We start from the raw sequence: 22395 nt of genomic DNA, 5'->3' as shown, positions 1-22395 counted from the left end.
CATTACCTCCTGTGAACCTGTTTTTTATGTTTTATTTATTTATTTTTTATCATGTTCTGTTTGTGTTGTGTTGTTTGCTCGGTCCTCGTATTATCTTTTAACCTGCCCATTGTCCAGCACTTTGGCGACCCCTGTGGTAAATTTTAAATGTGTTTTATAAATAAAGTTGATTTGATTTGATTTAGGCCATATCGCCCATTCCTAAATTACATGGAACACTGAGTTGCATTGGAACTACAAAGCACCTGCCTCCCTTTTTCAGCCATACATTTATTCCATACATTTTGCTAGAATCAAGGGTCACCTACCTTTTTGAAACCAAGAGCTACTTTTTGGGTACTGATTAATGCGAAGAGCTACCAGTTTGATACACACTTAAATAAATTGCCAGAAATTGGATTATCCAGAGAATAGTGCTCGATACCGTGGTAGAGCGCAATATGTAAGTGTGGGAAAAATAACAAGACTACTTCATCTCTACAGAACTGTTTCATGAGAGGTTCCCTCAATCATCAGGAGATTTTAATGGAAGCATTCACATACAATAGTTTATATAGGGCACAGAGTGGGTGGGTACAGGCAGGCGTAGGGGCGTGGTGATTGGCTCATGTGTTACCTAGGAGGTGTTTCCGTCTGTGGCGGCATGTTGAAATGATTTCACCACGCTTGTTGAGGGATGACAGGTCTGGATGATATATAATAAACAGTTTCTCTTTTAAGCATAGGTTGCATATTTTATTACCACCGTTGTAAGGTGTGCTGGATGCAAGCACATTTAGAACCTCAAATACAATAATGTTGAATATTCAATAACATGGCAAATTATTGCATCCAGCACACCATTTGAGGAGAAAACAGGAAAAAAATGACAATTTTGTTTTGAAACATATTTCATCTTCAATTTCGACTCTTTAAAATTCAAAATTCACCCTAAAAAAAGAAGAAAAAAACTAGCTAATATGAATCTTTTTGAAAAAATTAAAAAAAGAATTAATGGAACATCATTAGTAATTTTTCCTGATTAAGATTAACTTTAGAATTTTGATGACATGTTTTAAATAGGTTAAAATCCAATCTGCACTTTGTTAGAATATATAACAAATTGGACCAAGCTATATTTCTAACAAAGACAAATCATTATTTCTTCTAGATTTTCCAGAACAAACATTTTAAAAGAAATTCAAAAGACTTTGAAATAAGATTTAAATTTGATTATAATTTTTTTTTTAGATTTGCCAGAATAGTTTTTTTGGAATTTTAATCATAATAAGTTTGAAGAAATATTTCACAAATATTCTTTGTCGAAAAAACAGACGCTAAAATGAAGAATTAAATTAAAATGTATGTATTATTCTTTACAATAAATTAAAAAAAATACTTCAACATTGATTTAAATTGTCAGGAAAGAAGAGGAAGGAATTTAAAAGGTAAAATGGTATACATGTTTAAAAATCCTAAAATCATTTTTAAGGTTGTATTTTTTCTCTAAAATTGTCTTTCTGAAAGTTATAAGAACCAAAGTAATTTAAAAAAATGAATTTATTTAAACAAGTGAAGACCAACTCTTTAAAATATTTTCTTGGATTTTCAAATTCTATTTGAGTTTTGTCTCTCTTAGAATTAAAAATGTCGAGCAAAGCGAGACCAGCTTGCTAGTAAATAAATAAAATTTAAAAAATAAAGGCAGCTCACTGGTAAGTGCTGCTATTTGAGCTATTTTTAGAACAGGCCAGCGGGCGACTCATCTGGTCCTTACGGGCTACCTGGTGCCCGCGGGCACCGTGTTGGTGACCCCTGTGCTAAGGATTTAAAGCCTAATATGAGAAGGATATGTTGTGTTCTACCATCCTCTGTCTTTGTTTGGGAACAGCGGATATCATTTCCTGTTCCAAGTTAAACATATGTAAATATTCCCTTTCGGGGTCGCGGAGGGCGCTGGCGCATATTTCAGCTACAATCGGGCGGAAGGCGGGGTACACCCTGGACAAGTCGCCACCTCATCCCAGGGCCAACACAGATAGACAGACAACATTCACACTCACATTCACACACTAGGGCCAATTTTTAGTGTTGCCAATCAACCTATCCCCAGGTGCATGTCTTTGGAAGTGGGAGGAAGCCGGAGTACCCGGAGGGAACCCACGCATTCACGGGGAGAACATGCAAACTCCACACAGAAAGATCCTCAGCCTGGAATTGAACCCAGGACTGTAGGACCTTCGTATTGTGAGGCAGACGCACTAACCCCTCTTCCACCGTGAAGCCCATATATAAATATGTTCCAAGTTAAACATATGTAAATCCATCCATCCATTTTCTACCGCTTATTCCCTTTCGGGGTCGCGGGGGGCGCTGGCGCCTATCTCAGCTACAATCGGGCGGAAGGCGGGGTACACCCTGGACAAGTCGCTACCTCATCGCAGGGCCAACACAGATAGACAGACAACATTCACACACTAGGGCCAATTTAGTGTTGCCAATCAACCTATCCCCAGGTGCATGTCTTTGGAAGTGGGAGGAAGCCGGAGTACCCGGAGGGAACCCACACATTCACGGGGAGAACATGCAAACTCCACACAGAAAGATCCCGAGCCTGGATTTGAACCCAAGACTGCAGGACCTTCGTATTGTGAGGCAGACGCACTAACCCCTCTGCCACCGTGAAGCCCCATATGTAAATATGTTAACAAAAATACATCCATCCATCCATCCATTTTCTACCGCTTATTCCCTTTCGGGGTCGCGGGGGGCGCTGGCGCCTATCTCAGCTACAATCGGGCGGAAGGCAGGGTACACCCTGGACAAGTCGCCACCTCATCGCAGGGCCAACACAGATAGACAGACAACATTCACACTCACATTCACACACTAGGGCCAATTTTTAGTGTTGCCAATCAACCTATCCCCAGGTGCATGTCTTTGGAAGTGGGAGGAAGCCGGAGTACCCGGAGGGAACCCACGCATTCACGGGGAGAACATGCAAACTCCACACAGAAAGATCCTCAGCCTGGAATTGAACCCAGGACTGCAGGACCTTCGTATTGTGAGGCAGACGCACTAACCCCTCTTCCACTGTGAAGCCCATATGTAAATATGTTCCAAGTTAAACATATGTCAATATGTTTATTTATATTATGTATTTTTGTTCATCAAGCTAAGTGAGGATTCAGCCCACATTAATACACAACAAACATATTGACGTCTGCACACAAGCACGATATTGCTACCGCAGTGTTTGCATGACAGGATCTCGTATTTTGGTCACGGCTGTAAGAAACTCTGGAGGAGTTTCGGAATGCTTGACCACAGGGCATTTTGGCGCAGACATGCGTGTCTGTCTTGCTAGACACGGACCATCACATCCCCGAGCGTCTCCTCCAGGTCCATTTTGTGACAAACCACAGACAACAAACCTCCCACTCGCTCCAAACGGGGAAATGACAAGACTCGAGGCGCGATCCCCCTCGACATTGCATCCACCATGAGTGTGGGCGACCCGGCGGCCGCAGACGCGTCAGGTTTGCACGTACCTCTGCGAAACAGGAGCCTGGCGCTTCAGAGTGGTGCTGCCCTCTGGTGGGCGTCCTGCAGTAGGCCACCATTCGCTTAGTGATAGATTGACCCAAATCGTATCTGCGGACTCTGAAAGAAAGAAAAATGCAATTATACTTAATGTTGAATAGGTACTTAACACTGAGATGCACACTTACTACTTCTCACGAAATAACAGATTAACTGTGACTGGCAATTGGTAATAAATAAGGATATCAATAAAAGGTCAGAATAAAGTCACAGTGGTACTACTTAATGGATTTGTGTCACTGCTGTTACATGACTGGTACACAAGGGGGCACCCTCAAAAACTGCCGATATGTAGAATGAAAAAAATGTGCTGCTTCATAAAAAAAATGCATATACCGATAGTTAGCGACATTAAGCAATGGACGGATTTAGAAAATGGCCCAAAAAAAATAGTGGAACCAGTCTTTTTTTAGTTACTCATACTTATGTATCACCATATAGCAGGGATGTCCAAAGTGCGGCCCGCGGGCCAATTGCGGCCCGCAGAGCAATTTTTATTGGCCCGCGACACTTTCTATAGACAAACTAAAGAGGTCCCAAATTACCAGGGTGCAGAAGAATTTTTTATAATTGTTTTTATTTTTATTTTTATTAAATCAACATAAAAAACCCAGCCGGGCCGCGGGACAAATTATCAAGCGTTGACCGGTCCGCAGCTACAAAAAGGTTGGGGACCACGGCTTTCGAGCACAGTTAACATAAATACAAATAAAATACTTATTAGAATAATCAGGTAGCGACTTGTCCAGGGTGTACCCCGCCTTCCGCCCGAATGCAGCCTAGATAGGCTCCAGCGCCCCCTGCAACCCCAAAAAGGGACAAGCGGTAGAAAAAGGATGGATGGATGAATGATTTTACTGCTCTGTTATCTATAACACAAAGCTAAGATGTAGAAATGTTTTTCAAATGTTAGCATATGTTCACCTACATTGTTTTGGTTTGAGTATTTTTAATATATAAAATGTATCAAAGTGGCCCTCGCATCCTTCAATTTTTCTCTATGTGGTCCTCGCTGGAAAATGTTTGGACACCTCTGCCATACAGTAACAGTGTGTTTCAACCTTTTTTGAGCCAAGGCACATTGTTTTCATTGAAAAAATCCCAAGGGACACCACCAGCAGATATAATTAAAAACCGAAACTCAGCAGCCGATATTGACAAAAAAAAGTTGTTCTAGCAATTGTTGAATATGAGCAAGCATGCATCACTATAGCTCTTGTCTCAAAGTAGGTGTACTGTTACCACCTGTCACATCACACCCTGATTTATTTGCACTTTTTTGCTGTCTTAGTCCTTGTCTTGCGCTCCTATTTTGTTGGTATTTTCCTGTAACGGTTTCATGTCTTCCTTGGGCGCTATTCCCCGGCTCTGATTTGTTTTTGCAATTGAGACTATCTAAGTTGTGCAGACATTTCTTTATCCATCCTTCTTTGTGGGGACATTTGTGGGGACGGATGTACTTTATGGAGGCCATCTGCTGCTCCACACACAGTAAGTCTTTGTTGTAGTCCAGCATTCTGTTTTTTTGTTTACTTTGTAGCCAGTTCAGTTTTAATTTGGTTATGCATAGCCATGCCTTTTCTTAGCGGCACTCGCCTTTTGTTTATTTTTGGTTTAAGCATTAGATACCAGTTTACCTCCACGCTGCCGCCCGCTGTCGTCTGCGTGTTTTTATCATGACAAACCATCATCGTCTCACACAACCTGTTGCCGACATCTACAAAGCAATCATCTACCTGCGCTGTACAGACACTCAACGATGGCACATGAATTGCGAAATATAATTACTGGTGTGCAACCCAATTAGGTGAAATTACATAATCTCCCACGGCACACCAGACTGTATCTCACGACACTACTCCTTTTCGAACATGTTGAAAAGAGAAACTGGAAATTGTGATGTATCATGTTGTATGCTTGCATGTTCGAAATAAACTCAAACTCAAACACTAGTGCCGCGGCACAGTGGTTTAAAAACATTGCAAAACATTTTAAGTTTATCAACAGTTATACAGTTTTTTGTTTTGGTTCGTTTTCTGGCATGTAAAAAAAAAGCTAAAAATACCCATAATATATTAACTTTTTTATGGTTATTTTGTTCGAAAAATACTGTTGATGCGCTGAGTGCGCATGCTCAGTAAGGTTGGGCAGAGCATTTTTAGGGGTAGCCTATTTCACCGCAGCAGATTCGACACGGCATTAAAAAAAATTATATATATATATATATATCAATATACTACATATTTACTTAAAAGCACATGCCATAGACGTATTTTGCTAAATAAATGCATATTTTGATTTTCCTACCATTTTTCTACAGAGGGAAACTATCCAAACGGATGTCGTCAGCAAGAGCGTCACTTCTCCGTTCTGGCGGGCGGCTTGAAAACAACAACGAAGAAGGCCAAGGAACCCCTAAAATGCTATAAGTCCGCCAAATATGGTTTTATCGCATTGAATAATCTATTGGCACCATTCTCGGGTGTTTTAGCTGGGAAAGGCACAGCAGCCTTACGTTACGGGGTCGCTAACAGGCTCACCGTCGACAGTGGAGTGACTTGGCTAATGCAGAAATGGACAGACCGTCGAGGTTTGTCAACACACTCAAACACTTAATTTGCCTTGATAACTTCACATAAACATGTGTTTGTTACTTACAGAAAGATAAACACTTCATTTGTCTTGATAACTTCACATAAACATGTGTTTGTTACTTACAGGAAGACGAAGGCTGTCAATTACTGCGAGTCCAAAGAGTTAAACGACGACGGTGAGATTAAAGGCCTACTGAAACCCACTACTACCGACCACGCAGTCTGATAGTTTATATATCAATGATGAAATAATAACAATGCAACACATGCCAATACGGCCGGTTTAGTTAACTAAATTACAATTTTAAATTTCCCGCGAAGTGTCGTGTTGAAAACGTCACGGTATGAAGACGCGTGCGTTTGACGTCACCGGTTGTAGCGGACATTATTTTCCAGCCCAATCAAAGCTATAAGTAGTCTGCTTTAATTGCATAATTACACAGTATTCTGGACATCTGTGTTGCTGAATCTTTTGCAATTTGTTCAATTAATAATGGAGAAGTCAAAGTAGAAAGATGGAGGTGGGAAGCTCTTAGCCTTTAGCCACAAAAACACAGCCGGTGTTTCCTTGTTTGAAATTCCCGAAGATGAAGCTTTGCTATGGATCAGAGCGGTCAAACGAACATGGATCCCGACTACATGTCAACCGGCAGTTTTCGGTGAGAAAATTTTGGTAATAAGTCGCCTCTTACCGGAGACATCAGCGGAGCTTCCGTCCTGCTACAGCTGCCGTGACTTCCCTTAGAGACTCTGGCGTCGACACACCCCTCCGACTTTCAGGTACTATTTAATCTCCCTAAAACACTAGCAACTTAATAGGCAGATAAGGGATTTTCCAGAATTATCCTAGTAAATGTGTCTAATAACATCTGAATCGCTCCCACTGCAATCTTCTATTTTTAAATTGTCTAGTCCTTCACTCTAAATTTCGTCATCCACAAATCTTTCATCCTCGCTCAAATTATTGGAGAAATTGTTGCTGCTGGCTATGATTGTAAACAATGTGATGATGTGAGGAGCCCTACAACCCGTGACGTCACGCGCACATCGTCTGCTACTTCCGGTAAAGGCAAGGCTTTTTTGTTAGTGACCAAAAGTTGCGAACTTTATCGTCGATGGTCTCTACTAAATCCTTTCAGCAAAAATATGGCAATATCGCGAAATGATCAAGTATGACACATAGAATGGACCTGCTATTCCTGTTTAAATAAGAAAATTTCATTTCAGTAGGCCTTTAAAGTCCCCTTTTTATTCTAGACATGCCAGCAAGTCTAAATGATGACCTACAAATCAAGCGAGGATTTCTTAAAAAACATTTAGGTTGTGTGCTAAGTACAACAAAATATTTATTGTGCCATATCAAGTATGTTAGTACCATAGAATGAGCAGAATATGGAACATCCGGGCACTTTAAAATGTGTCTGAGGTAAGCAAGAAGCCGCCATATTGATTTTGGGCACTCTATCCAGCTGAAACCAATAAAAAAAATCATATGGGTCCGAAAATGTTTCCTTGCAAAATTAAAGTGCATTGATAAGAAAATGTATTTCATCAAAACCGGGCATTCATTTTAAAAAAATCATATTTTTATTTTTTTACCCCAAAGGGATAAGCGGTAGAAAATGAATGGATATAGTTTTCCCTCGTTTATAACGGCTAACAGGCCTGACCGTGGTAAACACATTCTCACAAAACAGGGCTATTATCCATCCATCCATCCATCCATTTTCCACCGCTTATTCCCTTTGGGGTCATGGGGGGCGCTGGTGCCTATCTCAGCTACAATCGGGCGGAAGGCGGCGTACACCCTGGAAAAGTCGCCACCTCATCGCAGTGGGCTATTATTAATGAATCAAATATTTTATAGCTAGAGCAATAAAAAATGTTTAAGACCTTCGAAATACGTTTAACATTGAATTTAAAATAACACCTATATAGTCACCTTTACACTCGTTTCACCTCATATGGTAGCACCACCCTGTGGTGGAATCCTCCACTCAAACTATATAATCATCCCAATGTTTTACTTTTTTATTTGATGGCATATAATGTACAATAATACATTTTTATTTACAGAATTATTTTATTTTAAGTTTTAGTTTTTCACTTTATTGATCGGATTGATTTGTATTACTATTTAATGATTATTGGTGTCTATATTGATTTATTGAAGTTTATTTGTATGCAATGTGCAACGCTACATTGTTGTTAACATTCATAATTTTATTCAAGTAAAAGCATTGTCTCCAAGAGGAAGGTCTTAATTTAGTTATTTTAAAATTATTGCATAAAAAGTAAAAAATTATATCTGGTCAAAAATAAAAACATGATACACATTTGAATTTTGCTAAGAGTAAGATATGATGTATGCAGTGTTATTTCAGTAACATTGCAGTAACAATTTTTGATCATATGAAAGAAAAATTTGTTTTAAAATATCTTTGTCATTTGTATTCTTTGTTTTTTGTTTTTTCAAAAGTAGGGGGGAAATACATTTTTTAATTTTTAGGCCATATCATCCAGGACTATTAATAATAACATATGTGTTTTTAAATGTATGTATACATTTTGTGTGGGGCCTTTTTTAAAGAAAATCATATCATCACAACAAATTATGCAAATTATGTGATGACATCATTGTGACCACGCTGCCACAGGTATTTTGGCAATTTAGGTAAAACCCTGGAAAATACTGAACTGTAATTCACATAAGACCTTAATATTACTTAATTTAACACTTACTTAATAATATGATTTAAAACATTTGTAAAAATATATTTGATTTTTGAATGCATCTCATTTAATTGTACTTAATATCAGATTTGGGCCGCAAGCGCAATAAAACAGACACCTGCACTCTTTGTCAACAGATGATGATTTTGCCAGTGTGAAGCCCCCACCCAGCAAAAAAAACAAAGAGGGGCTGAAGCTACTGGAGCGCAAGAAATCTTCAAGCCAAGAGTCAAATTTACAGTCGCCATGTCAGAAATTGGACAGGTAGGTGACAAAAATAGACAAAGAAAGCTAATTGGAACAATTTGATGAAGACAGTTCCTCTTTTAGAAAACCTTTAGATGAGAAGCTGCTGGCCCGCGATCTAGAGGCTGCCATCACGCTCTCCTTGTTAAATAATACAGACGGGATTCCCACTGGTGAAGGTGTGGAGCATCGTGTCAAATGTTATTGTTAAAAACAAAGAAAAACTCACCCTGTTTTTTTCAGGAGTGGTTGTCCCTGCTGATGAGAACACAGACCCTGCCCCCCTCCACCGCTCCAACTGCAGCATAGACTCGTCGATCCTGGGTACACTCACAGTCTCATAAAATGCAGGAATAAAGTCATTTATTGATTCCGCTTCCTTTTCCAGGACTGGATCAAATTTCATCGGAGAAAAAAGCCGGATTGAGAAAGGCCGCTCAAGATGAAGATGACGACTACCAGCCAAAACCGACGCCAGGTTCTAGACCTAGTGTACATGCATCCACAAGTTGAGTTTTGATGGGTGGATTTATGCGCATTAACATTGGATTTTCAGATTCGGAGAGTGAGGATGCTTTCAGCGAGGCGGCCGAGAGCGAGGATGAGGAGGAATTCACAGTTAAGAAAACCAAAAAGACGACGACAGGCAAGAAGGAAAAGTCTTCGAGGCATTCAGTCTCCAAAAAGGAACCGCCAAAGTTGAAACCACAGCCAAGAACAACAGGTTCAAAATTAACAATTCTTTTTTATAAGTGATTGAAGTCAGAGGACTCAACAGGGTGGTCGTGAAATTTTTAGTTTATACTTTTTTTATACAATTTATTGATCCCCCTCCCGAGTATTTTTTCCAATAATTCAAATGTCTTAAAATACACAAACATTGGTCAGCACACTGTAGTGTCGTTCAGAAGTGTCAGTGACCCGGTCACCCTATTTCCTGTACCTTGCAGGTTTAAAATACAAACAAGAATGATTATATTTTCATATTTACGATAGCTAGAAATTAGCGCTCTAATTGCCAGCTAGCTATTATTGCTGCTATACTGCATTGTTTGAATATCTTAGTATTGCACAATAAAAATCTACCTTAAGGACCAGTTTAATGGAAAATGCAATAACTAACGCAATTTATTGTCTCTTACTGCTATTTTATCTACAGCACTTTCCACACCAGCAAGAAGTCCCCCGAAACTTAAACTTGCTGCCAAAAAGCCAACTTTGACAGCCTCTGTGCCTAAGCCTGCAGTCTCAATAAGCCCAACAGGCAGCAAAATTCCCAAATGGAACCCGCCAGGTATGGGAGGAGCCAAACCTAGAAGTCATAAACACCTATATTTTTCTGTTTAATAAAAAATAAAATCTTTGCAGGTCAAATCGGGAAATGTCCGTCTTCATCCCAGAGTCCCCCAGTCAGGTCTCCGGGTCAGGGTCTGCGCCTAGGACTGTCCCGATTTGTGCGAGTCAAGCCTCTCCACCCTGGCCTCACCACCACCTGACACTGACAGTAATAATTTTCGTGTTCCATCATTTAGTTTTTAACAGATGCATGTAAATATTGATTTGCAATTTCTAGTTTTTTATTTCAGATGTGTGTTTTAAAGCCAATATGCAAGTAAATGCAGCACATTGGTTTTTAAATGTGTACAATGTGAAAAATAAAGTTCTAAACAAAATATACCACTTACAGTATTGGTGCCTAATATTCCCGTTGCAAATGTGACTACAAATTGACCTCTTAAATACTTGTATATTATATTGGTATGCGCCAATCGATCAGCCACTGATCGGTATCGGCTGCTTAAAGGGTTTGTTTGCATTCTTTACACTGATGCCTAGTGAGTGCTAACTTTCTCAAGGGTTGTAAGCATTATACATGCCCTAATCCAGCTTTTAGCTAACGACCAGGCCTTTATGTAATGCAAACACATTAGCTGTGTGTGTGGTCAGCAAACGATTGTCACGTTCGAAGCGCATTGAGATGCGCGGAGATGTCACCCCCAGATGCAGTGGACCAAGGACAAGCAGGAATTGCAGGGAAGAGCTGGTTTTAATACAAAAAAATAAAATAACACTGGTACAAAAAGACAAACGAAAGGCGTGCCGAACGCACGGGGAGCTAGGCTAACACTTAGCACTGAGTAGAGGTCCAAACAGCGCGTGTCGAGCGCCCGAAAGCTAAGACGGGACTTAGCAAGTCAAAAAGGACTAGAGAATCAAAAAACGTGAGCGTTGCATAAAGCAAGTGACGAACCCAGACCGAACAAAGGGAGGAGGAAGTTTTAAATACAGAATCAATCATTATAAACAGGTGTGCATTGCACGGCCAGTGCAGGTGGAACAAAAGAGGTAACCATGGAGACAGACTGAACAAGGAATTGCACAGAGTCTAAAACAAACCACAAAAACACACAAAAGGACTCAACAACCAAAATAATGTAGGTTCCGAGCGGTGGATCCTAACAATGATAGCACTTTAGCCAAGTTTATCATTGAATGTAAATACTATCGGGCAGAACAGTGGTACAGGGGTTAGTGCATCTGCCTCACAATACGGAGGTCCTGAGTTCAATCTCGGGCTCGGGATCTTTCTGCGTGGAGTTTGCATGTTCTCCCCGTGACTGCGTGGGTTCCCTCCGGATACTCCGGCTCCCTCCCACTTCCAAAGACATGCACCTGGGGATAGGTTGATTGGCAACACTAATTTGGCCCTAGTGTGTGAATGTGAGTGTGAATGTTGTCTGTCTGTGTTGGCTCTGCCTGCAATGAGGTGGCGACTTGTCCAGGGTGTACCCCGCCTACCGTCCCAATGCAGCTGAGATAGGCTCCAGCGACCCCAAAAAGGGACAAGCGGTAGAAAATGGATGGGTATATACTATCATAATATGACTGAAAATTATTAGTTGTATTTCTTGGACTGCTTTTGTGGACATGCTCCCTGTGCGTACGAAACATTATACAAGTCTCAATGTTACCCGTGACAGATTGAAAAATGTATACTTACAAACATGAATAAATATCACATTGAATATTATTGTTAGCGTTTAAAATACCCAGCGATTAATGCGCTCGTTTCCAGCTAGCTATTAGGGGCATTATACTATTATTTGAACATCTTAGTATTGTGCATTAATGAGGTACAATTAGGTCAACTAGTTATTAGTTTAATTTAAAAACATTTTCATAACTTTATATAGCATATATAAGTAGGGGGTCCCTGCTCTTTCTCTCCCTCAATATGGGGATCCTTGGCCTGGACAACTTTGAAGACCCCTATTATAAAACCAAAAAAGGTGAATGTTCTTTGAGGTGAATCTATTAATAATAATTAAAGTACCATTATAAAATTAAAATAAATAAATAACTAAAATAAAAAAATATATCAGTATAATAAGTGTCTGACACTAGAGCGTAAATTAGCATGGTCATCTGTTACTAAGCACCAAAGAAGAAGAATATATGAATATATATATATATATATGTATGAATATATATAATATACCCTGGAGATGTACCAGTTTTTAACTTTATTGAGCTCTTACCATTGCAGTACAAAGTCTTAATAGTTTTGCAGAAAAAGTTGCCAAAGTTAAAGGCCTACTGAAATGAGATTTTCTTATTTAAACGGGGATAGCAGGTCCATTTTCTGTGTCATACTTGATCATTTCGCAATATTGCCATATTTTTGCTGAAAGGATATAGTAGAGAACATCGACGATAAAGTTCACAACTTTTGGTCGCTAATAAAAAACCTTGCCTTTACCGGAAGTAGCAGACGATGTGCGCGTGACATCAAGGGTTGTAGGGCTCCTCACATCCTCACATTTTTTACAATCATAGCTACCAGCAGCTGGAGCGATTAGGACCGAAAAAAGCAACAATGTCCCCATTAATTTGAGCGAGGATTAAAGATTCGTGGATGAGGAAATTTAGAGTGAAGGACTAGAAGAAAAAAAAAGCGATTGGAGTGGAAGCGATTCAGATGTTATTAGACACATTTACTAGGATCATTCTGGAAAATCCCTTATCTGCCTGTTGTGTGGCTAGTGTTGTAGTGAGATTAAATAGTACCTGAAAGTCGGAGGAGTGTGAGGGAAGCTCCGCTGATGTCTCCGGTAAGAGCCGACTTAATTTTCTCACCGAAAACTGCCGGTTGACATGTGGTCGGGATCCATGTTTGCTTGACCACTCTGTTCCATAGTAAAGCTTCATCTTCGGGAATTTTAAACAAGGAAACACCGGCTGTGTTTGTGTGACTAAAGGCTAAAAGCTTCCCACCTCCATCTTTCTACTTTGAGTTCTCCATTATTAATTGAACTAATTGCAAAAGATTCAGCAACACAGAAGTCCAGAATACTGTGTAATTATGCAATTAAAGCAGACTACTGAAAGCTCTGATCGGGCTGGAAAATAATGTCCGCTACAACCCGAGACGTCAAACCCACGTGTCATCATACCGCGACGTTTTCAACACGACACTTCGCGGGAAATTTAAGATTGCAATTCAGTAAACTAAAAAGGCCGTATTGGCATGTGTTGCAATGTTAATATTTCATCATTGATATATAAACTATCAGACTGCGTGGTCGCTAGTAGTGGGTTTCGGTAGGCCTTTAAATTTGAAGATAAATTCATGTTAGATAATATCAAAGGTTTTGTAGAAGTCCAAGAAAACAAGAAAGCCTTCATCTTTCATTTGGGTAATCCTGTATGTCAAGTACAAGTTTGATATTGTTTGAAATATTCCTCCCTCTCAGAAATCCTGACTGTCTCGTCAATGATGTAATCCAGAAACAGTTTTAAACATTTAGCAAAAATAATAGCTACAATCTTATGATCGTTGTTTAGAAGGCTAATTAGACGCCAATTATCAATGACTATCAAATCTTTGTTTGGTTTGGGTATACAGTAGGGCAAAAAAGTATTTAGTCAGCCACCGATTGTGCAAGTTCTCCCACTTAAAATGATGACAGAGGTCTGTAATTTTCATCATAGGTACACTTCAACTGTGAGAGACAGAATGCGAAAAAAAAAATCCAGAAATTCACATTGTAGGAATTTAAAAAAATATATTTGTAAGTTATGGTGGAAAATAAGTATTTGGTCAACCATTCAAAGCTCTCACTGATGGAAGGAGGTTTTGGCTCAAAATCTCACGATACATGGCCCCATTCATTCTTTCCTTAACACGGATCAATCGTCCTGTCCCCTTAGCAGAAAAACAGCCCCAAAGCATGATGTTTCCACCCCCATGCTTCACAGTAGGTATGGTGTTCTTGGGATGCAACTCAGTATTCTTCTTCCTCCAAACATGACGAGTTGAGTTTCTACCAAAAAGTTCTATTTTGGTTTCATCTGACCACATGACATTCTCCCAATCCTCTGCTGTATCATCCATGTATCCATTTTGGTATAAACTCAACTGGTCGTGTTTGGAGGAAGAAGAATACTGAGTTGCATCCCAAGAACACCATACCTACTGTGAAGCATGGGGGTGGAAACATCATGCTTTGGGGCTATTTTTCTGGTAAGGGGACAGGACGATTGATCTGTGTTAAGAAAAGAATGAATGGGGCCATGTATCGTGAGATTTTGAGCCAAAATCTCCTTCCATCAGTGAGAGCTTTGAATGGTTGACCAAATACTTATTTTCCACCATAATTTACAAATAAATTATTTAAAATTCCTACATTGTGAATTCCTGGATTTGTTTTCCACATTCTGTCTCTCACAGTTGAAGTGTACCTATGATGAAAATTACAGACCTCTGTTGTCATTTTAAGTGGGAGAACTTGCACAATCGGAGGCTGACTAAATACTTTTTTGCCCCACTGTAAGGGTAATGAGACTTTGTGTTAAAGCTGGAGAAAGATCACCTTTATCAATACATTCAGGGAATAGGTCTAGGAAGAAGGGAGCTTGCTCCTTGGAAAATATTTTCTTGGACTCGGTTGTAAAACCATCCACTCCAGGATATTTGTTTTATTTAAAGCTATCAATTGATTTCACAACGAGAGAGCGAGAGTTAAAATGTTTGCACTGACAAAGTAGAAGAGATGCTGTGCTCGCATGAACTCTTAAGGAATCTGTTGAACTACAGACTAAAAACTGCAACCAAAGTATTGATTCCATCACACGAGTGTTGGTCCGATACTGATACCCACCTTGGTATTAATACAATCGGCATTTAGAACGATATGCCCACCCCCTATTAAAATGACACCACATGATACAACCAGGATAGAGCTCCTGATGGGAGTGAAAGACTATTAATCCATAAGCAAACAATTCCCATCCTTTAAAAGCTCCCTGTGTTTGTTCTTCTTTTAGGCCATATGTCCAGCAAACATGAGAGCAAAGAAATGTGAACCACACCTTCAGTTCAGCTCAAGTTTTCAAAGAGATATCCAACAGCAGCATATTATTTCAGTAGATGAGCAAAAGCATCTCATATTAGGAAAACATATAGTGGACTTGAACACTATCATTATGCATCAGCTGGACTTAAAACTTGTGCAATAGTGCTTTGATACTTTTACTTTTATTAGTAGATTGCACAGTACAGTACATATTCCGTGCTGAGACACACTGTAGTAAAAAAAATTGAATATTTTACAGTTAAAAAAAAAACTTCCAGCTTAGTTGCTGGAATTTTACCATAATATTTACAGTTTTTTTTTTTTTTTTTTTTTTTACAATGTATTATTGGAAATGAAAAAATGGTCCCAATGTTATTTTTCAGGTGACTGAGGTGCCAAGTTGTTGTTGTTTTTTTTTACCAATCTAGAGTGGTTGTTTTTACAGTACTTTACCCCGCAAAAAAAAAACCTTCCAGCTTAGTTGCTGGAATTTTACCATAAAATTTACAGTTTTTTTTTTTTTTTACAATGTATTATTGGAAATTAAAAAATGGTCCCAATGTTATTTTTCAGGCGACTGAGGTGCCAAGTTGTTGTTGTTGTTTTTTTTTTACCAATCTACAGTGGTTGTTTTTACAGTACTTTACCCCGCAAAAAAAAAACTTCCAGCTTAGTTGCTGGAATTTTACCATAATATTTACAGTTTTTATTCTTTTTACAATGTATTATTGGAAATGAAAAAATGGTCCCAATGTTATTTTTCAGGTGACTGAGGTGTCAAGTTGTTGTTGTTTTTTTACCAATCTACAGTGGTTGTTTTTACAGTACTTTACCCCGCAAAAAAAAAAACTTCCAGCTTAGTTGCTGGAATTTTACCATAATATTTACAGTTTTTTTTCTTTTTACAATGTATTATTGGAAATGAAAACATGGTCCCAATGTTATTTTTCAGGTGACTGAGGTGCCAAGTTGTTGTTGGTTTTTTTTAACCAATCTACAGTGGTTGTTTTTACAGTACTTTGCCCCGCAAAAAAAAACTTCCAGCTTAGTTGCTGGAATTTTACCATAATATTTACAGTTTTTATTCTTTTTACAATGTATTATTGGAAATGAAAAAATGGTCCCAATGTTATTTTTCAGGTGACTGAGGTGTCAAGTTGTTGTTTTTTTTTACCAATCTACAGTGGTTGTTTTTACAGTACTTTACCCCGCAAAAAAAAAAACTTCCAGCTTAGTTGCTGGAATTTTACCATAATATTTACAGTTTTTTTTTTTTTTTTTTACAATGTATTATTGGAAATGAAAAAATGGTCCCAATGTTATTTTTCAGGTGACTGAGGTGTCAAGTTGTTGTTTTTTTTTACCAATCTACAGTGGTTGTTTTTACAGTACATTACCCCGCAAAAAAAAACTTCCAGCTTAGTTGCTGGAATTTTACCATAATATTTACAGTTTTTTTTCTTTTTACAATGTATTATTGGAAATGAAAAAATGGTCCCAATGTTATTTTTCAGGTGACTGAGGTGCCAAGTTGTTGTTGTTGTTTTTTTACCAATCTACAGTGGTTGTTTTTACAGTACTTTACCCCGCAAAAAAAAAACTTCCAGCTTAGTTGCTGGAATTTTACCATAATATTTACAGTTTTTTTTCTTTTTACAATGTATTATTGGAAATGAAAAAATGGTCCCAATGTTATTTTTCAGGTGACTGAGGTGCCAAGTTGTTGTTGTTGTTTTTTTTTACCAATCTACAGTGGTTGTTTTTACAGTACTTTACCCCACAAAAAAAAAACTTCCAGCTTAGTTGCTGGAATTTTACCATAATATTTACAGTTTTTTTTTTTTTTTACAATGTATTATTGGAAATGAAAAAATGGTCCCAATGTTATTTTTCAGGTGACTGAGGTGCCAAGTTGTTGTTGTTTTTTTACCAATCTACAGTGGTTGTTTTTACAGTACTTTACCCCGCAAAAAAAAAACTTCCAGCTTAGTTGCTGGAATTTTACCATAATATTTATAGTTTTTTTTCTTTTTACAATGTATTATTGGAAATGAAAAAATGGTCCCAATGTTATTTTTCAGGTGACTGAGGTGCCAAGTTGTTGTTGTTTTTTTTTTTACCAATCTACAGTGGTTGTTTTTACAGTACTTTACCCCGCAAAAAAAAAACAACTTCCAGCTTAGTTGCTGGAATTTTACCATAATATTTACAGTTTTTTTTGTTTTTTTTACAATGTATTATTGGAAATGAAAAAATGGTCCCAATGTTATTTTTCAGGTGACTGAGGTGCCAAGTTGTTGTTGTTGTTTTTTTTTACCAATCTACAGTGGTTGTTTTTACAGTACATCACTGCAAATGGAAAAAGGCTACCATTGATATTTTTACAGTAACATTTATGGTGGCTTTTACACCAATTTACTGTCAAAAAAAACGTATTTTTACAGTAACAGTTTATTTTTGTTTACAGCAAAATCTGTGGTTGTTTTTACTGTGTATTACTAAAAATGGAAAAACAGCACCACTGTTATTTTTACAAAAAATTCAGGGGACTGAGCTGCCAGTTTGTTTTTTTTACCGCAATATCTATATTTTGTGTTTTCACTGTGTATTATTATAAATGTAAAAAAAAAAAAAAAGAGTACCTCTGTTATTTTATGGTAAAATTCAGGTGACTGAACTGCTGTTTATCCTCGTATAAGCTACGGTCGTTTTTACAGTGCATTACAGTAAATCGAGAAACTGTACCACTGTTGTATTTACCGTAAAATTCTGGCAAATTAGCTGCTATTTTTTTTTTTACGGCAAAACCTGCAGTTGTTGTTTTATTGTACATGTACTATGTAAATGGAGAAACTGTACCAATGCTATTTCTGAGATCAAATTTTTTGTATTGTCGCTGCGCGTCCGGTCGGCGTTGGCCTTAACGTACCCCTGGGGATACGCGTACCCCACTTTTGGCAAACACTGGCCTTAAACATGTGACCAATGGCGTCACAGGTGTCATTATTTTTTTGAAACCGGAAGTATGCCTACGTCATATCCATCCGCTATCTTTTGTAGTTCTAATACATCTTAGTGAGTTATGATCCCTACGTCATATCCAGAAGCCATTTTGTAGTTCTAATGTCATGCCATCTTTTATATTTCTTTTAACATGTGAAAATGATTTATAATCCTTAATCAAGATGGATTAAATGTAATTAATTAAACCGTACTTACAGCATTATTTCATAGGATTTTTAACCCTTGTGTAATGTTCATATTGTTGTTAGTCAGCCAGCGTTTGTGGGTCTGATGGACCCGTTGCATTTTGTGGCTTTTAATGCCACAAAATATATAATACTGAACAGATATTTATCTGTTTAGTATTTTAGCATAAACATGTTTGATTGTGAGGCATTAAAAGCCACAAAATGCAACGGGTCCATCAGACCCACAAACGTTAGCTGAGTAAGAACAATATGAATGTTGCATGGAAAATTTCCCTGCCAGTTTTTGCATCCCACAGGGATTCTTCTTATGTGTTTCTGCACCTGCGGTTACCACACAAGGTTGCAACATTGATTTTCAACACTGTCTGCTCTCATTTTCTCGCACATTTGACCCTCTGATGTTCTGTGTACCTACACTCTGGAGTTTTTCTGTCTAGGCCTGCTGTGTGTGTGTGTGTGTGTGTGTGTGTGTGTGTGTGTGTGCGGTACACAGAACATCAATTATCACACTTCTGTTAACCCTGGGTCCAGTGGACCTGGACATCTTACATGTAATAGAAATGTGTAGGGAGGGTGTGTGGTCATTAAATATGTATTCCGATATATGTTCTTCACAGAAAATGAGCCAAAGTCATTGAGTCTCAGTTTAAAAAATTATTAATTGTATCATTTTTCTTTTAATAAAAAATTATAACGGGTCCCACACACCCGAACACCACACAAGGGTTAATGCCATTAAAAGAAGTCAAACTAGGGTGCCATCGCAACGCTATTTTGCCGTATTTAGGAGCAGTGATTCTCAGACTCTGGTATGCTGGCTTTGCTTAGTGGTACGTCAACACTTGATTAAAGTACAGTGTTTTATTTTGCCACAGTGTTACTGTTCAAACTGTGTTTTAATGTTACAGTGGCCAACAAAAGCGAATGTACTCGCTAAATAAAGCCTCTGCCTTGTTTTTAATGGATAGTTAGCCCTACAACGCTACCGTATTTTATTGTTGGTCATTTTTGGGACTCGCAGAGCCAAGGTTTTCTTTTGAGGTGGGACTTAGTGAAAAGGCTTTGAGAACCACTTTTTAAAGGATTATAGCTTTAGCCTCCATGTATTACCAATGCTGTTTTTTAGATTTGGGTTGTAATAGACCAGTGCCCTTTTATCTTTAAAAGCAATATTTAGTCTGCATTTGAACTTAAATAATACTAAATTATTTAAAAAAAAACCCTTTACAGCTGCAAGCCTGTGCAGCGCATTGTGAACACAGCAGCAAAAATGCACATATTTGCACATTTGTGTTTGTTTTTTTTTATACAAAATGCACATCTTTTGAAATGCACGTATTTGTATCCTGTTATTTTTGAATACCTCTATTCAAATGTTTTTCTCATCCTTTTTTTTTGTATAAGACTTAAACAAATATTTTTTACAGTTAGTACCATGACTTAGGGGGAAACATTGTTTCCCCATTTTGTTGTATGTCCAGTACATGTTGAAAAAGTTTCAATAAAGAAGATTATGAACTATTTCAGCAGATACAATATGATTCAAAAACATATTAGTGAAGTAGAAAGTAATAAAGAATTAATAATGAACATTTTTACAATAAAATTGAAACAATAATAACACTACTTGTAGTAATAACAATATCGATAATAATATTTACTTCTATAATCCATCCATCCTTTTTCTACCGCTTGTCCCTATTGGGGTCGCTGGAGCCTATCTCAGCTGCATTTGGGCGGAAGGCGGTTTATACCCTGGACAAGTCGCCACCTCATCGCATGGCCAACACAGATAGACAACATTCACACTCACATTCACACACTAGGGTCCATTTAGTGTTGCCAATCCACCTATCCCCAGGTGCATGTTTTTGGAGGTGGAACCGTTATTATAATTTCAAATGGAACAATACATATTTTAAGATAATAATGAGATTATAAATAGACAGGTAAAAAAGGAATGCATGACCTTTTACATTACGGTGATATAGTAATGATAGCTCAAGCTTAACGGTGTGCTGTTTTTTTAAGGTGATGCGTATTTGTATGAGTAGAAATATGCACACAGGTATGTATGGATCAGTGACGTGGTGTCAGGGGAGGCAAGTGAGGCAGTGCCTCACCTGCCACCAGGTGGCTTAAACATGAGATGTTCCAAAAACAAGTAATAAAATAAAACAAGTTTTAATATATCTCTTTTGGTTTATGCTTTCTATGTGATTGTGGTGTGGTTCCTGTATATTTTAAAAATTTCCATGGTCAAAATCGTGAAAATTCCATGTTTCCTGATCAAAACAATGCAGCAGATGAGAAGTGAGGCAGACACAGGCGGTGCCTCCATGGCTACACACAGTGTGTATTGGGCGTGTGCATGCGAGGGGGCCATGTTTGTTGCTATGTGGAAAAGGCAGGTCTTGAGGCAGCAAGTACCTCTGCCTCAAGGTAAGGGGCGATATATTGTCAACTTGCAGTTCAATGCCTCAGCAGTACTCTGATTTGCCACACGGGGAGAAGTGGCGGCGCTCAAGCTTGTGGACACAGGTCTCTCCAGCGGAAGCCAGCATTTTTTTCTTTTCTTTTTTTTTTTAACTGTATTAATAACAAACATGGCATTTTTATTAGAGTAAGCCAGCGATTGTGGGTGTTTTTTGTCAGATGCGAGTATATTGTTTATAATTTCTTGGAATGAAATTGAATTAAATGAATGTTTCTGTCAATATGGAGGATTATATACTGTATCCAAGATGAAATACTTCTCTAAACTAGACTTTAAGACAAAATGAATGCGATCATACAAAGTAGGATTTCATGTAGGATAGCTATTGCTGCTTCAGATACAAACACAGAAAGGTAAGATACACTCAAAATACTTGATTTATTTTGTTAAAAGCAAATGGGACCAAAAAGTATTTAATAACAACTTTATCAAATAGTTTTCGGACCCATTTATCATATCATAATAACATTATGATAATATTTTTATGAAAGCGAATAACTCCCTTTTTTTTCCTGCAACTCTAATGTGCAACCTAAATCAACATTTCCCTGCAACTCTAATGTGCAACCTAAATCAACAATGACTAGAGCTGCACATATGAATTTAAGTTAGAAAAAAAAAAAAAGTACGTATGCCTCACCTGGTGTTAAAGGGGAACATTATCACAATTTCAGAAGGGTTAAAACCAATAAAAATCATTTCCCAGTTGGTTATTTTATTTTTCGATATTTAAAAAAAAATTTTACCCATCATGGAATATCCCGAAAAAAGGCTTTAAAGTGCCTGATTTTCGCTATCTTTAAATCCATCGTCGTTTTTCCTGTGACGTCATTTAGTGATGCCAACACGGCTGATAGCACAGCAAGATATAGCGACATTAGCTCGGATTCAGACTCGGATTTCAACAGATTACGCATGTATTGAAACGGATGGTTGGAGTATGGAGCCAGATAGCGAAAACGAAATTGAAGAAGAAACTGAAGCTATTGAGCGAATAGCTATTGACGCTATTCGGCGATCGCCTTCGATTGAGTGTCGCAGGATGTCCATACATCTCTGTGCCATGTCTGCCTTAGCATCGCTGGTAAAATGTGCAGACCAAACGATCGGGACTTTCGCATCTTGTGACGCTGGAGCAACTTAAATCTGTCGATTGGTAAGTGTTTGTTTGGCAT

At 38.2% G+C, this 22395-nt stretch overlaps 2 protein-coding genes across 4 annotated transcripts in view; one reads left to right on the top strand and one right to left on the bottom strand.

Annotated features, from left to right (window-relative positions):
• LOC133559963 (fibroblast growth factor 6-like) overlaps positions 1–6031 on the bottom strand; it is a 48882-nt gene extending 42851 nt beyond the window's left edge. Inside the window, exons 1-2 of one of the 2 annotated variants that reach the window (XM_061911954.1) lie at positions 5890–6031; positions 3531–3642 (exon numbers count right to left, since the gene is read on the bottom strand). The gene's annotated coding sequence lies outside the window, so the exon portion shown is untranslated. The remainder of the gene's footprint in view (positions 1–3530; positions 3643–5889) is intronic. The other variant, XM_061911953.1, reaches the window with a different exon arrangement.
• On the top strand, positions 5820–10832 carry rad51ap1 (RAD51 associated protein 1). 2 transcript variants are annotated; one of them, XM_061911952.1, is made up of 9 exons: positions 5820–6172; positions 6303–6352; positions 9047–9173; positions 9240–9328; positions 9399–9479; positions 9544–9633; positions 9712–9879; positions 10315–10449; positions 10524–10832. In XM_061911952.1, the coding sequence occupies exons 1-9, from the start codon at positions 6156–6158 to the stop codon at positions 10649–10651; spliced, it is 885 nt and encodes a 294-aa protein (XP_061767936.1). In that variant the 5' UTR covers positions 5820–6155; the 3' UTR covers positions 10652–10832. The 2 variants fall into 2 exon arrangements, with proteins under 2 accessions (XP_061767936.1, XP_061767935.1); XM_061911951.1 differs by having other exon boundaries at positions 5825–6172; positions 9240–9334.
• Positions 10833–22395: the final 11563 nt, after the last annotated feature.

This window comes from Nerophis ophidion, linkage group LG10, assembly GCF_033978795.1.
Source record: "Nerophis ophidion isolate RoL-2023_Sa linkage group LG10, RoL_Noph_v1.0, whole genome shotgun sequence".
In the NCBI taxonomy this organism is placed as follows: Eukaryota; Metazoa; Chordata; class Actinopteri; order Syngnathiformes; family Syngnathidae; genus Nerophis; species Nerophis ophidion.
The sequence above is the reverse complement of the archived record's forward strand: the minus strand, read 5'-3'. Positions and strand labels throughout refer to the sequence as shown.

What these genes read in the sequence shown, in the direction of transcription:
- rad51ap1 (XM_061911951.1), top strand. An exon ending in ACCACAGCCAAGAACAACAG is followed by an intron (nt 9,880 to 10,314) that starts GTTCAAAATTAA and finishes TTTTATCTACAG; the next exon opens with CACTTTCCACACCAGCAAGA. An exon ending in TCCCAAATGGAACCCGCCAG is followed by an intron (nt 10,450 to 10,523) that starts GTATGGGAGGAG and finishes AAATCTTTGCAG; the next exon opens with GTCAAATCGGGAAATGTCCG.